Source organism: Brienomyrus brachyistius, chromosome 7 (assembly GCF_023856365.1).
Source record: "Brienomyrus brachyistius isolate T26 chromosome 7, BBRACH_0.4, whole genome shotgun sequence".
Taxonomy (NCBI): Eukaryota; Metazoa; Chordata; class Actinopteri; order Osteoglossiformes; family Mormyridae; genus Brienomyrus; species Brienomyrus brachyistius.
The window spans coordinates 22197129-22211355 of NC_064539.1; the positions used below are offsets into that span (position 1 = coordinate 22197129).

Genomic DNA, 14227 nt, shown 5'->3' on the forward strand with positions numbered 1-14227 from the left:
TGATTCAAAACAACAAAACATGACGAAGTCCAAAAGAAATGGATGCATGTTAAGATTCTTAAATGCAGGGGTGTCAGAAGAATTTTGAATGTGGGGGGACACACTGGCATAAAACTTATATTTTATGTTAAATGTGTGTGTGTGGGGGGGGGGGGGGTCCAAACGAATAATTATGAAATGTGAGGGGGGCACCAGAGTTTTTTTTAACTTGATCACTAACACACCTCGTATGGCTAATCAATATGCCATTGGCTTTTTAAATTTATTAAATTGCTTGATTAAATGTACTGGTGGTGAAATTTAGCAATGGCTGAGGTGCCCCTGAGGAGAGGTTTGGGAACTGAAGCGGTGCTCATCTAGCCCTCCACTAGTCTTTATTTTATTACTCCTAATTTGTAATGTGTTCTAATGTCAAATTGTTTGTTTTTGTTCTGAGCAAATGTGCCTTTACTACCCAGGTAAATGACTTTAAACATTTCTTTTGACTGCCTAAGACGTTTGCTCAGTACTTTACATATCACCCCATCTGGGATTAAAAATTACAATATAATGCCAAAATGCCAAATGATTTGCCCATAATCACAGGCTACAAAGAAAAGATGATTCTGTGAAATACACTGACCGGCCAAAAAAAAGAGTCACCACTCGAATTGTTCGTTGGACTCCCTTTAGCTTTGATTATGGCAGACATCTGTCATGCCGCTGTTTCCACAGGCTTATGAAACATCTCACCCTTCATTTTCATCCAGATTTGCATTCATTTCTCACCGAGATCCTGCATTGACAAGTGAGTAGAACCTCCATAGAACCTCCTTCAGCACATCCCAAAGACCTTCAATGAGGTTAAGGTCACAACTGCGTGGTGACCAAGTCAGGCGTGAAAATGATTCCTCATGCCCCCTGAACCTCTCTTTGACAGTTCGAACCCAATGAATCTTGACGTCCTTGTCCTGGAATATGCTCAAGTCAACAGGGAAGAAAACAACCCATTCATGATGGATGGAGGTGTAACCTGGCCAGTAGATTCAGGTACTCAGCTGACTTCACTTTATTCCTGCATAACATCGCTGAGCTGTAATAATGATCCAGTCATTGGCTCTTAAGTATTTGCTGATATAAATTCAAAAGCCGACTTCTTTTCTTGGCCAGGCAGTGTATTACACTAAAATGTTACACTACCTAACTTTTGATTGTCATTCTGAACCAGGGCAAGGCTCAACCTTCCACATCTCCAGGGCCTTTTGTCTCCCTCGTGTAGCCAGACCTTCTTTCCTCCAGAGGTGGCCCAGGGTAACTGAGTGAGTGAGGAGAGAAGCCAGGTGCTGAGATAATCAGCTAGTGGCCTAGCTAAACACAGCTTAGTGGTGAGAGAGTATCTTTAATAAGATAACACAGAGCCTGTGTGCTCAGAGGAGGCTGTGGAGAGACGTGGCAAGGCACATCATCTTCAGTCCATACAGAGCAGCTGCCACTTGCACTCCGTTACCTCCAAGGAACTCAGCACCCACCTGGTTTTCTCCGTAATTTGGGGTTACGGGAACAACGCAACTGGGGATCGCTTCAGGCCAGATTGAGTCGCCTTTGATGCAGGTTACATGATTGACATTGCATGAGCAGATCCTGGCTCACCTTCAGCACTCTTAGGAGAAAGACTCACTGATGACAAACGCTCAGCAGAGTGGTAGCCCCTGCAGCTGCGGGCTACTCTCCTCACATCTCTGACTTCTCCTTGTGTTTTTTTCCGGTCATTTGTGGTCTGCTCCATCTCTCAGTCACATTCGGAGAGGACTGGATCTGAAGATCCCTGATCCAAGATGAGCGTCACGAAAGACGATGTGACGAAGTTTCTGGATGAAAACCCTGAGTTTGCCAAGGTTTACTTCGACAAGAGGCTAAAAGCGGGCGCCATCGCAGCCGTGATGAACCGGCCAGAGTCCAGTGTGGATTTTGCATCTTTCAAGGAGCTGAGCCAGGTGGAGGAAGCGGAGATGCTGTTCGACCTCATTCACAACATGCAGGAGAGCGTCAACATGGAGAAGGTGGTCTTCAAGGTCTTGAAGAGGATCAGCTTTCTGATCCACGCAGACTGCTGCAGCCTGTTCATGTACCGCCAACGCAATGGCATCGCTGAGCTGGCCACGCGCCTCTTCAACGTCAACAGTGGAGCGGAGCTGGAGGACTGCCTGGTGCCGCCGGACTCTGAGATCGTCTTTCCTTTGGACATGGGGGTTGTGGGATACACTGCCCACAGCAAGAAAACCATCAATGTCAAGGACGTGTCAGAGGTAGGCTGTGTGTGTGACTCGCTCGCGTATGGCATCTGGCCAGTGTGATCTACACAAGTGGTGAAGTGTGTAAACCAACCCAAAGTAGATGGACCCGTATATGGGAAAACCACAATGAAAGAGGGTTCACCTTGAAGTAGATGTTCCGCCCTTGCTCAGAGCAGGATTTGCAAAACATCCCCAAAATTGGGTACGTGAACCACACACCAAGCTGAATGATCAGCTCAAATCACATTTTCCGATATGTGCAAATCCCAGGTGAATGGCTGCTTTGGCCATATATACAAACAGCCATTCATCCATTTTCTGAAACCACACATCGTGTTCAGGGTCACAGGGGGTCCAGAGCCGATCCCAGAGGCTACGGGCACAAGGCAGGGAAAAACCCAGGAGGGGGCACCAACCCATCGCAGGGGACACTCACACACCATTCACTCACGCACCATTCACTCACACACCAGTCACTCACACACCTACAGGCAATTTGGCAATTCCAGCCAGCCTCAGCCTGTTTTTGGATTGTGTTGGGAAACCCAAAGTACCCAGAAAAAGAAACCCAATGACACAGGGAGAACATGCAAACGAATAATTATGGGAACCCCGGCGGAGGCTGAAACCCCCAGTCCCAGAGGTGTGGGGCAACAGTGCTAACCACTGCACCACCGTGCTCCCCCAGGAGCAACATATATGACTTATTTATATATCCACGCATATCCATATATAGTGATGAAGTTGTTGGAAATCCTCTTGACATAATCGCATTTAAATATACCTCATGACCTGGCCGTGATAAGTGGGATTACTGTGTCTGTGGCATTTACCGTCAGCAGAACTGTGCGAGGGATCATCGTCCCGTCATCTTCGCCCCAAATGAAACGAACCGGTTGTTATGGAGCTACAGGAAAGGGGGGGGGGGGGGTGGAGACCGGGATTGTACTTCCGTTTTCAGCCTATTGTTGCGTATGTAAGTAGCGTATTTAATGCGTATCTGGACATGTGCAGGACAGATAATGAACTATATGACTAGGCTATTTAACTAAATAAATTTAAATCACGCTAAAATTCTTGATCATATCCTGCCGTACCAATTATAGGATATTTACTAAAGTTAATTTGGATGAGTGCTATGTGTGTCTGTAAGGGTGGTTGGTACCGACCTGCCTAATATCTGTTCATATTCCACACTTTGTATGTACTCACTGAGTATTACTGTAATTTTACCAAGACACAAACGGTCTTCCTTTGCCAGTTAATCTGTGGCACTGAAACAAGTGAACACTAGACTGTTGACCAAATGACAGAAGTCCCCACTACATTTGTTCTGCTGCAATGTTCCCCAATTCGGTCTACAGGAACACACAGTCGGTCCACGTTTGTGCTCCCTCCCAGCTCCCGGCATGTGACTGTGGGTCCCCCAGGACCGGATTGGGGAATACTGCTCTAGTGGCCTTTAGCAAGGCTGTAACGTAGCAAACTCGGTGTAAAATGATTAGTTTGACTAATGTATTGTGGCGATACATCTGCTGAATGCTAGACTTGGCTAACATGCCTGACAATTTTTGCAGCATTATGTTGCATGTCAGCTAAATCATTTGGACAGTGTAGGGCTGGTTTCACATCTGGAGGCATGAAATCCTTCTGTGTTTGTCTGAATCCACACTACAGGAGTTTGAAATAGTGTGCAAAAAAGGAAGGGTTCAGGGAAGCTGCCGGAGGCTTTCCAATCATGCCCTATTCCCTCTTGTCCCAGAGTACTCACTTCTGCTCATTCGTGGATGAACTGACGGGGTACACCACCAAGAACATCCTGGCCACGCCCATCATGAACGGCAAGGATGTGGTGGCAGTGATCATGGCCATCAACAAGACAGATGGGCCCTTCTTCACACCGGAGGACCAGGATGTGAGGATGCCGGAGCAGGCCACGCCCACATGCACTCCTCAAACACCAGCGTGACCCTGGTCCATAAATAAGAAAAATAAAAATACTTCTCTTCCCATCCTTCAGCTTTTTCTGAAGTATCTCAACTTTGCCACCTTGAACCTAAAGATTTACCACCTGAGTTACCTGCACAGCTGTGAGACCCGCCGTGGACAGGTAAGGCGTCATGGTGACTCCGACGACCGTGTGCAGTGTGGGCGCTCACCACGACACTGACTGCATTTTCCCGTCTCCCACCAACCAGCTTTTACTCTGGTCAGCCAACAAGGTGTTTGAGGAGCTCACAGACATCGAGCGACAGTTTCACAAGGCCTTGTACACAGTGCGAGCGTACCTGAACTGTGACAGGTACTCTGTGGGATTGCTGGATATGACCAAGGAAAAGGTACTCCACTCTCCCGGATTATCTGAGCGTTTCACCGCGTACCGTTTTCTAAAGCAGCGTTTCCCAACCCAGTCCTCGGGGGACCCTGGACAATCCATGTTTTTGCTCCCTCCCAACTCCCAGCCAATCAGGAACACCGAATACCTGGTACAGGTGCGCTGGGAGCTGAGAGGAAGCAAAAACGTGGACTGTCCTGAGTTCCCAGAGGACTGGGTTGGGAAACACTGTTGTAGAGCAAGTTAAGTTACTGTTAGCATAATTCACCTGTCCGAATGAAGACCACCGAAGCTAGTTTTACTGGAAACAAGGGTTTTCATATATCACCCTTCTGAATGTAGAGTTGCTGAATCTTCAAACATGCAGTACTATTTACAGAATGAACAATAATCCATCAACCTTTGTCCTCCCTCTGCAGGAGTTCTTTGATGTGTGGCCTATACTGATGGGGGAACAGGCACCATACTCAGGCCCCGTGACCCCAGATGGAAGGGTGGGTGCGACACATCAGTGCTTCCCCCCCTTTGCCTGATGGACCTAGTATCACTGACTGCCCAAGGAGCTCAATAAATATCTCTTTCGCTGTTCCAGGAAATCAACTTCTATAAAGTTATTGACTACATTTTGCATGGGAAAGAAGATATCAAAGTTATCCCGTAGGTCTTTTTCCTTTAAACCACATACATGTAAGAGAAATAATTGTGTTATACAGAGAAAAAGTGCTCGTCCACTTTGCAATGCCTGTGCATCTGTCACATGATGTTACATCCTTCTCTGATTCGATATCCCCAAAACAGAACCCCCCCCGCAGACCACTGGGCTTTGTGCAGTGGGCTTCCTACTTATGTGGCGGAAACTGGATTTGTAAGTTACCCAAAACTTCACTAATTTAAATGAACGGGAAACGTAATCTTCAACCATCACCTGCTCAACTACTTAACAGTTTTAATCTATAAAAATTTGAGGCAATGTGTGTATAGATAAGGACATCTGTATTTCACTGTTTTTTATTACAGATTTGTAACATTATGAATGCTGCATCAGAGGAAATGTTCACCTTCCAGGTCAGAAAATTTTTGCTTGAATATATACTCCTGCACTGTTTAATTTTTAATCGCTCATAGACTTTGATCACTGCACCGTATTTAACTGCGGCAGCAAAATCCCATGGTCACTCTCAGTTCTCTCTGGTTACCAGCATGTAATTGGTCTGGACCTGTACCAGCAAGCTCCATCTGAACCAGTCAAAGGCTTGAATGAATAGATGAATCATTGAATCAGGCATATTTGTGCTGGTTTAAAACGGAAAGACACCTTCCCCTATGTCCACTCGGGATTTGGACAGAGAGTGCTAAGCTACCTGTCCCACACCTTTGCTTGGTCTCACGGGACGAGGCATGCTATCTGACACATGACGCTTCCCCAAATGATGCAGACGGAGCCCCTTGACAGCAGTGGCTGGACCATTAAAAATGTGCTTTCACTACCCATCGTCAACAAGAAGGAGGAGATTGTGGGTGTGGCCACCTTCTACAACAGGAAAGATGGGAAGCCCTTTGACGACCAGGATGAGCAGCTCATGGAGGTACTGACTCTCACTTAGCTGCCACGTGAATATCCAGCCCCACTGATTTCTGCCCGCCGGACGATTTATTCTCATATTTAGGAGATAAATCACACTACCGATACTTAATTTTCTGAGGTGTCATGCTTTTATCTGTTTTATTTATTACGCTCCTGGCTATTTTATTAACTTCTGTTTGATTTCACAATTTCAGGGCATTGTTTAGGTAATTAGGGAATCGGAAACACAGTCATCTAGTGTTAGTCGTTGAATATCTGAGACTGTGTAGATATTCGGTGGACGGTGTCTGTGTAAACCCCCCCCCCTTCCTCCTTCCCAGTCTCTGACACAGTTCCTTGGATGGTCTGTGCTGAACCCTGACACCTACGACAAGATGAATAAGTTGGAAAACAGGAAGGACATAGCCCAGGACATGGTGCTCTACCACGTCAAGTGCCGCAATGATGAGATCCAGGACATCCTGGTGGGTGAACTTTTGTGGGGGCACAGCCATTCCTGTCTTCAGCGTATCCATACCCCAGCTCTACTCCCAGGTCGCACATGTCATTTTCTGGTTCTTTGCCTTTAAGAAAACACGGGAGTATTTTGGATGCGAGCCATCAGAGTGCGATGAGGATGAGCTTTCAAAGATCTTGGTATGGACCTCACCTTTTAAGACCTTCTAAACCCACAAAGAACCTTCATTGTATCTATTTAAGCTAGTTTGGAATTACTTGACATAGGACTGTGGTCTGGATTCTGTGAGCATGTAAATGCTTTTACATAAATTTCAGAGTGCCTGTTCAGCTAAAACGACAAGGTCAGACATCATGTCAAATTTTGCAGAAAAAAGAGCTCCCAGGACCTACCAAGTTTGAGATCTATGAGTTCCGGTTCTCAGACTTTGACTGCACAGAGCTGGACCTGGTGAAGTGTGGGATCCAGATGTACTATGAAGTCGGGGTAGTGAAGAAGTTTCAGATTCCACAGGAGGTAACAAAAAACTGCTATATGTTGGGTTTGTCAAAGAGTTAAATTGAGAACCAAAGAAGCATATAGACCATTCCAGCATAACCAGGTCCTCTAGCAGACATCTTTGCCTTTTTCCAGGTTGATGACAGAATACAGTGACATTTTGCTTGTGGTGTTTCTTTAAATGGGTATGAGTTTATTTCTGGAAAGTGACACAGTGGATTGTCAGGAATTGGCTACAAAGAAACTGACCATTTAAACATCATGCTCACATCTCTACAGGTCCTAGTGCGATTCATGTACTCTGTCAGTAAAGGTTACAGGAAGATCACCTACCACAACTGGCGCCATGGGTTCAACGTTGGCCAGACAATGTTCACGTTGTTAACGGTATGACAAATCTGGGCTACAGATTGGCCTTGATTTTCAGAGCTCATAATCAAACACTGCAGAAGTGAGTTAGTGTTTCAGGGTTGGTCTTTAACCAAATATTTCACCTTCTCCTGGGGGTATCAGACAGGCCAGCTGAAGCATTACTACACAGATCTGGAGGTGATGGCTATGATCACAGCCGGCTTCCTGCATGACATTGACCACAGGGGAACCAATAACCTCTACCAGGTGAAGTGAGTATGCCATGAAAATCCTACCCTTTTTACTCGTGACAGCTGGAGGTTTGGGAGGGATCTTGAGTGTCAGATCATACAAAATCAGCAACAATATTTCATTTTTAAAGACATATACTCCCAACAAGTTAATCAGATGTATGTAGATGCATAGACGTTTTAGACTTTCAAATATCTTAGTGCTGGGAGATCCATCACGATAACTGTTTTACACAAACAGTCTATAAACACATTGTGGTGTATCGGGACATCTTCAGTATATCACGAAAACCCAGCACTTTGCAGAATTAGTGTCTGGCGTATCTCCACAGTGTTGCGTTCGCTTGTTTGTTTGTTTTTGTTTACTGGTAGGTCACAGAACCCCCTGGCCAAACTTCATGGTTCCTCCATTCTGGAAAGGCACCACTTAGAATTTGGGAAGTTCTTACTTTCAGATGAGGTCAGTGTGCCAGGTGTATGCAGCACATTCCCGTTAAACCATGTGGAAGAAATTTCTTGAAGTGGGATGTTTAAGCATTTGACAGTTTTTATTATTCGATGAGCTCAAAGGGAACAGACACTCAGCAATCATGCGTCTCATGTTCTGCTCCTCAAACAACAAGTGCATACATCTCTTATAGCCAAAAATGCAGTCATCAGACAGTCCAAAGAAAAAGATCAGGTGTCTGTAGACCCCAGGCACTTCTGCTTATTGAGGCTTATCGGCTCAGAACAGGGCAACCTGAACGGAATTTTCCTTTGCAGTTTCATACTGAGTCAAGTAAAATTTATCCAATTACCCGATTACTTTATCTCACTCCCAGGTCATGCTGACCCGGGCCCTTGCTGAGCAAGCTGCATTATCGTTAGTTCCTTCATAGAAAATGGAAATCCCTTTACTTAAGCAAGCTTGCATTAGTACATTGTGCTTGATACATCAGACTGATTCGAGTGAGGTTACATTGTTTCAATCATTATAGGTAGATCAACAGCACCATTATTAAGTTCCACTATTAATTACTGACTAGATATGTATATACACTTTTGCATAATCATGAATTTTCTATCACAACCAATATTCACAACTAGATATATCTGCAGTGAAAAGAGGAAAACCAGCCATCCCATTAACTGGCTACTCCACCCCTTGCCCCCTTCCACAGTCATTAAATATCTACCAGAACCTCAACCGACGGCAGATGGAGCACGTTATTCATCTCATGGACATTGCCATCATTGCCACAGACCTCGCACTGTATTTCAAGTATGTTATAGTCTCTGTTCATTTCTATTTGCTATTGACTAACATCTGATAACTTACCTGCTACTCTGAGGAAGAGGAGTCGCCTTAAATGTTGTGTGTGAGATCTAGAGGAAGGTAAGACAGGGAAAAGTAATGGCCGTGCATAATTAAATTCAAAACCTGAGGGCATCAGTCTGTCTATGTTCCTACCGATATCGTGGGAGCACTGTGTGTGTTTGGAGGTAGCAGGTGGTTCAGGGCTGATTTGGCCCCTATCCGTGTTGAAACTGAACCTGCGCCCTTGACAAAACCACAGATTGGCTGCCCATGGCAGGGAAGACACGCCCACATCAGGAACCATTCAGAATGGTTCTCCTGAACTGCTTTGCATGTTATACGAAGGTCGTGGGAAGAGCATGTGAAAGGCTGACCTCACGCTAACCCCTAACAAATTCCTGTTCTAATTTAGACGTGATATCCATCACCACTTTATATTTAAACCTTTCGCTCGTTTGGTCTAAAACATTTAAAACTTATACTCCACTGTCTGTCTGATGCTGTTAACTCCTGTTTGCAGAAAGAGGACCATGTTTCAGAAGATAGTGGACCTCTCAGAAACATATGAAGATAAAAAAAAGTGGGTTGAATTCATGTCCCTGGAAACTACAAGGAAAGAGATTGTGATGTGAGTACTTCGGACCCACAGAAGGGTTCAGTGCTGCTCCAGTACCAGCAGGGTTAGGGGGCATGTCCCATTTGGGTTGGGGCCTGCAGCCAATGCACCTTTAAGTCTCTGGTTTTCTCTTACTCTGCCAGGGCCATGATGATGACCGCATGTGACCTGTCAGCCATAACCAAACCGTGGGAGGTCCAGAGCAAGGTGAGCAGGCTGCCACAGTTTATCTCAGAGGGTCACTCAGAGACCTTGTATCCTCAAACATGCCTGGCTATCCACCGCCCACTAGGTGGCGCTCTCTGTGGCTGCTGAGTTCTGGGAGCAGGGAGACCTGGAGAGGACAGTTCTGAATCAGCAGCCCATTGTGAGTGTGTCTTAGTGTGTGTGCATGTGTTTGTGTTGCCTCTGTGTTTGGGAGGCTGTTTTCAATGTGCATGTACATACACGCGTGCATTTCACCTCCTCTTCTTGTCACCCTCCAGCCCATGATGGACCGGAACAAAGCAGTTGAGCTGCCCAAGTTACAGTGCGGCTTCATTGATTTCGTCTGCACATTCGTCTACAAGGTACGACCCTCTCACATTAACCAGTCGCATGAGTTTTAGGGTTCAAGATGATGCATTTGGCTTCCTTTGACTGAGAGCCTGGGTTTCATGTATTTCGAATGAACTCCTTGTTCTTCTCTTCCAGGAGTTCTCCCGGTTCCATAAGGAAATCCAGCCCATGTATGATGGCATCTTAAACAACAGGAAGGAGTGGAAGGCCAAGCAGGAGGAGTACGAGGCCCAGCTGAAGGCCTTCGAGGAGGAGAAGGCGACCCGGGAGCAGGCTGCAACTGCCAAAAAAGGTGAGGCAGCAGCACAGCCCTCCATCTGCCGCACTGCGCAGTGCGTAAGCTACCTGGGTCGCACTGCATTTCCTTGGCATGATGATGTGTGCTTCTTTGCTTTGTACAGCTGCAGCTCAGAACACTCCCAACTCAACATCTGGGTCCAAGACCTGCTCCATTTGCTAGACCCATGGGGTGTATTTAAGAGGGAATCATGTACGCAGCCAATGAGTCTGATCGCATCAGGTGGGGATGGGTGATGGGACAAGTCCGGTCTCGCCCCATTCCCAACCACTGAATCCTACAGAAGATCGAGAGGTTCCTCCTGGCTGGTGGACTGATCATGGCCAAGCTATGGCCCAAGCCAAGGGCTTGTCATTCACTTTTTCATTTCTTTTATCCTTCATCATCTTCAAGCGCCTCTGTCAGCTTCAATCACCCGGTCTGTCCATTGGAGGAACAGCTGAGAGCAGGATGCGTGTAGCATAGGCAGGTAGCTAAATAGAAACTGAATGCACATTTTTGACCACAAAGGCATATCATCATACTAACAATCTGGGAAGTGGGTGAGGAACACTTGGTATAAAGCTCTGCTCACAGCGGATGGGGTCAGACATGTTGATAATCATATATAACGAAGAGTACGTATCCAGTATTGAACTGAAGGATTTACGTTGTCAACTGTTTTCATCAATGTTCTTTTTTACCATATAATCACCTTGAGGTACTCAAGGTGCACCTCAATTCTTCCAGTCAATCTTGATTTACAGTGGAGCGTTTGTGCTGCAATAGACTTCCAGAAACAAAATTGCTCTTCATATTTTACCTCAGGATAGGTCATGCATAGCAAACTGACAGCTTCTTGGCTGTATGTATGTGGGTGTGAATTTTAGGGTTCTGTTTCAATGACTTTGAAATGACTTAGGGCATTAAACTGCTGAGGTTTAATGGGTGTGTAGGTTACCAAGCCAGAGTTCCCTAGTTTATATAAATGATACACACAAATACTCAAATAAAGGAGTGCGTCTGGGATCAACCGAGGCGGTTGGGGCAGGTGGCCGTGCTGAACTTTGGTGTTCACTGTCAGAGTAAGGGCTGGTTTCCAGTTACTGCAGACGCACCACAGCACACGCACCGTAGTGCTGGCCCATCCGGGCTCCTGTATACTCATTCTTCTTGGACCACCGTGTACCTTGATACCAGGGCTGGGTGGTGCTGTTGGAAAAAGCTGCTCTTAAGTCATATTTGTGAAGTGTGGTGCGGATGTTATATTAAAAATAAGTATCCCACTGAAATGAACCATGCATTATGTACTTACAATATGCAAGGACATAGGCGTATGGCTTTGCAGGTACAAATGAATTTTTTTCTTAGTTTTCAGCTATTTGGGAGTCTTTTCCACAGCGAGGAATCATAAATGCTGGTATTTCCAGACTTTCTTAGCCAACCTTCTGACTTCCTGCTACTTTTCCCTGGGCAATGAACGACTCAGCTGTGTTTCTGTGTTGTGTTGATTTTTCAGTGATATGCACTCACATGCTTGGCCCTCAAAAGGAACATTATAGCACAACAGCCATGAGTGATGTGGTTTGTCTGCAGTAAGTGTAATCCAGCTATCAGGTTACGCCTTTTAGCGCTGTTTATTAATGAATCGTACAGGGGTGTCTGTGACGAGCATGCATAAGACGTTTCTCAGACACAAGAGAACGTTAACTTCAGAAAAACTTCACACACTTGAAGGTGACCTATACACGTTTAAAGCTAATACATGCATTTTTCCAACAAATTAGCAGAAGTCAATTTCAAGGGACATTGGGGGGAGACATGTTTTAGGAATTTGCAACTGTAAATATACCTCATGTGTAAATACATAATATGGCAAGTAAAATTCTGTTAGGAGACGTCGTACCCTCTGATGAAGACCAGCACATGTCATCTGTATCTCAGACTCAGTTTTTATAGCTCAATGAGACCAGTTGCAGGAAAATAAACCCTGCTTTTTTTTTTCGTCATTGAATGCTGGTGTCAATGGAAAAAATAATCCTTTGGATAAAACCTTACAAATAGAGTTTGCATGGTTGTCCATGAGAATATTGTAATATTTATTTGCATCGTAGGCATGAGAATCCAATGAGAACACTGCGGTTGGAATGTAAAGAGTAATAAACGTTCATTTTTGTCTAGTGTTAGTCCAATTCTCTTAATTAAAAACGTGTTTGTGACTGAATGTGACTGAATGTCTGTCAGACACCTTGTAAACAGCAAAGTCCTCCTGTGTTTCCGTGTGTTTAGCATCTCATTAAGACAACTTACTGCTGATGATTCACTAGCTGCCGACGCCTCTTAGGACAATTCTCAGCATTTTCTTGCCGTCTGTAGCCAGATTCGCTCTAAGAAGGTCGGCTTGGTCTCATCTTGGTGAGGAGCACATCTTGAGACTCTTGGGATCTTTTATCACAATGAGTCATTTCACTGTTATGTGGAGAGCAGTGGTGATAAATGACATCCCTGCATGTGCAAACCACACGAATCTGATATGTGCTTTGGGGAAGTCTGGGAATCAGGGGGCCGGAATCATACCCTGCCCTTCCAAGGGGCAAGACCTCGGGCAGCAGGAACCCCCCCTCCTCAACACCAGCTCCTCATGCCCCCTGGCTTCCGGCCTGTATCAGTTCGCTCAGCACTTTCCTATATTGGCCTGTGACCTGAATCCTAGGATTTGCACTAAGGACAGGAGGATTATCCCCCCAACATCCCTCCCGAAGTGACAGAGGACAGCCACGGTAGAGAACACAAACACGGACCCAGTCACAAACGCAGCAAGCCTGGACCGATCTTCACTGCAAGACGTTCAGGGCACAGAGGACTGGGAGAGAGCAAGCGCAGCAGTCACCTGACACGTCAAGGTTTTATACAAGAAGCAAACAAAAAAAAATTCGAAATGGAAAAAGAAAAACCTTATTCACAAACTATATATACACACACCACAGTTCATTTTTGAAGGATCTACATCTAAATTAGCAACCTTAAAATAATCTGTAGTACGTTATAGTACACTGAGGACTGCTCTCACTTTCGGTTGCGGCTCTTGATGAAGTAAAAATCCCAACACTAAAATCTCTTGGCCATTGCCCAGTGGTGATTAACTTAAGTACACCAACTACAGACACTCCCTGGGTTACGATTTTCCGACAGCTAAACATTTTTCACTTTCAGTACATTTTTCAATAAATTACATGAGATATTCAACATTATTATAAAACAGGCTTTGTGCTAACGATTTTGCCCAACTACAGGCTAATATAAATGTTCCGAGCATGTTTAACGTAGGCTAGGCTAGGATGTTTGTTCGTTTAGGTGTACTGTATTTACAAGCATTTCTGACTTATGTAATTTTCACCTTACAATGGCATTACATGCTGACATACCCATCGTAACCTGGGGAGAAGCTGCACCTGCATTGTTTAAATTCCTAAACCAGGACTGCCCAACCTTTTTTAACTAAAGATTTACTTTATAAGTGGCCAGTGTGCCGAGATCTTCCAGTTCAAATAGGGAGCCATAGCTTTTACTCTTTTACTCTATTATTACTCTAGCTATTGCCTTTCAACATTGTATTTGCTGTGTACATGTTAACTGATAAATCCAGGCACGTCTTCAAATTGAAAAAGTAAATAAATGTACTCCTCTACCTTATTGGGCCCACTGGCACTGGGAAGATGTAGTTGG

General features: G+C 45.1%; 1 protein-coding gene across 2 annotated transcripts; it reads left to right on the plus strand.

Moving 5' to 3' along the window:
- The first annotated feature begins 209 nt into the window (after positions 1-209).
- On the plus strand, positions 210-12687 carry pde6b (phosphodiesterase 6B, cGMP-specific, rod, beta). 2 transcript variants are annotated; one of them, XM_049020541.1, is made up of 23 exons: positions 210-787; positions 920-2285; positions 4036-4188; positions 4294-4383; positions 4472-4612; positions 5028-5102; positions 5201-5265; positions 5407-5473; positions 5626-5673; positions 6045-6194; positions 6514-6657; positions 6764-6829; positions 7020-7166; positions 7428-7535; positions 7662-7771; positions 8123-8210; positions 8914-9014; positions 9571-9678; positions 9810-9873; positions 9959-10033; positions 10152-10235; positions 10360-10516; positions 10626-12687. In XM_049020541.1, exons 2-23 carry the CDS (start codon positions 1815-1817, stop codon positions 10682-10684), a joined length of 2571 nt encoding a protein of 856 aa, XP_048876498.1. In that variant the 5' UTR covers positions 210-787; positions 920-1814; the 3' UTR covers positions 10685-12687. The 2 variants fall into 2 exon arrangements, with proteins under 2 accessions (XP_048876498.1, XP_048876499.1); XM_049020542.1 differs by having other exon boundaries at positions 210-2285.
- The last annotated feature ends 1540 nt before the right edge of the window (positions 12688-14227 follow it).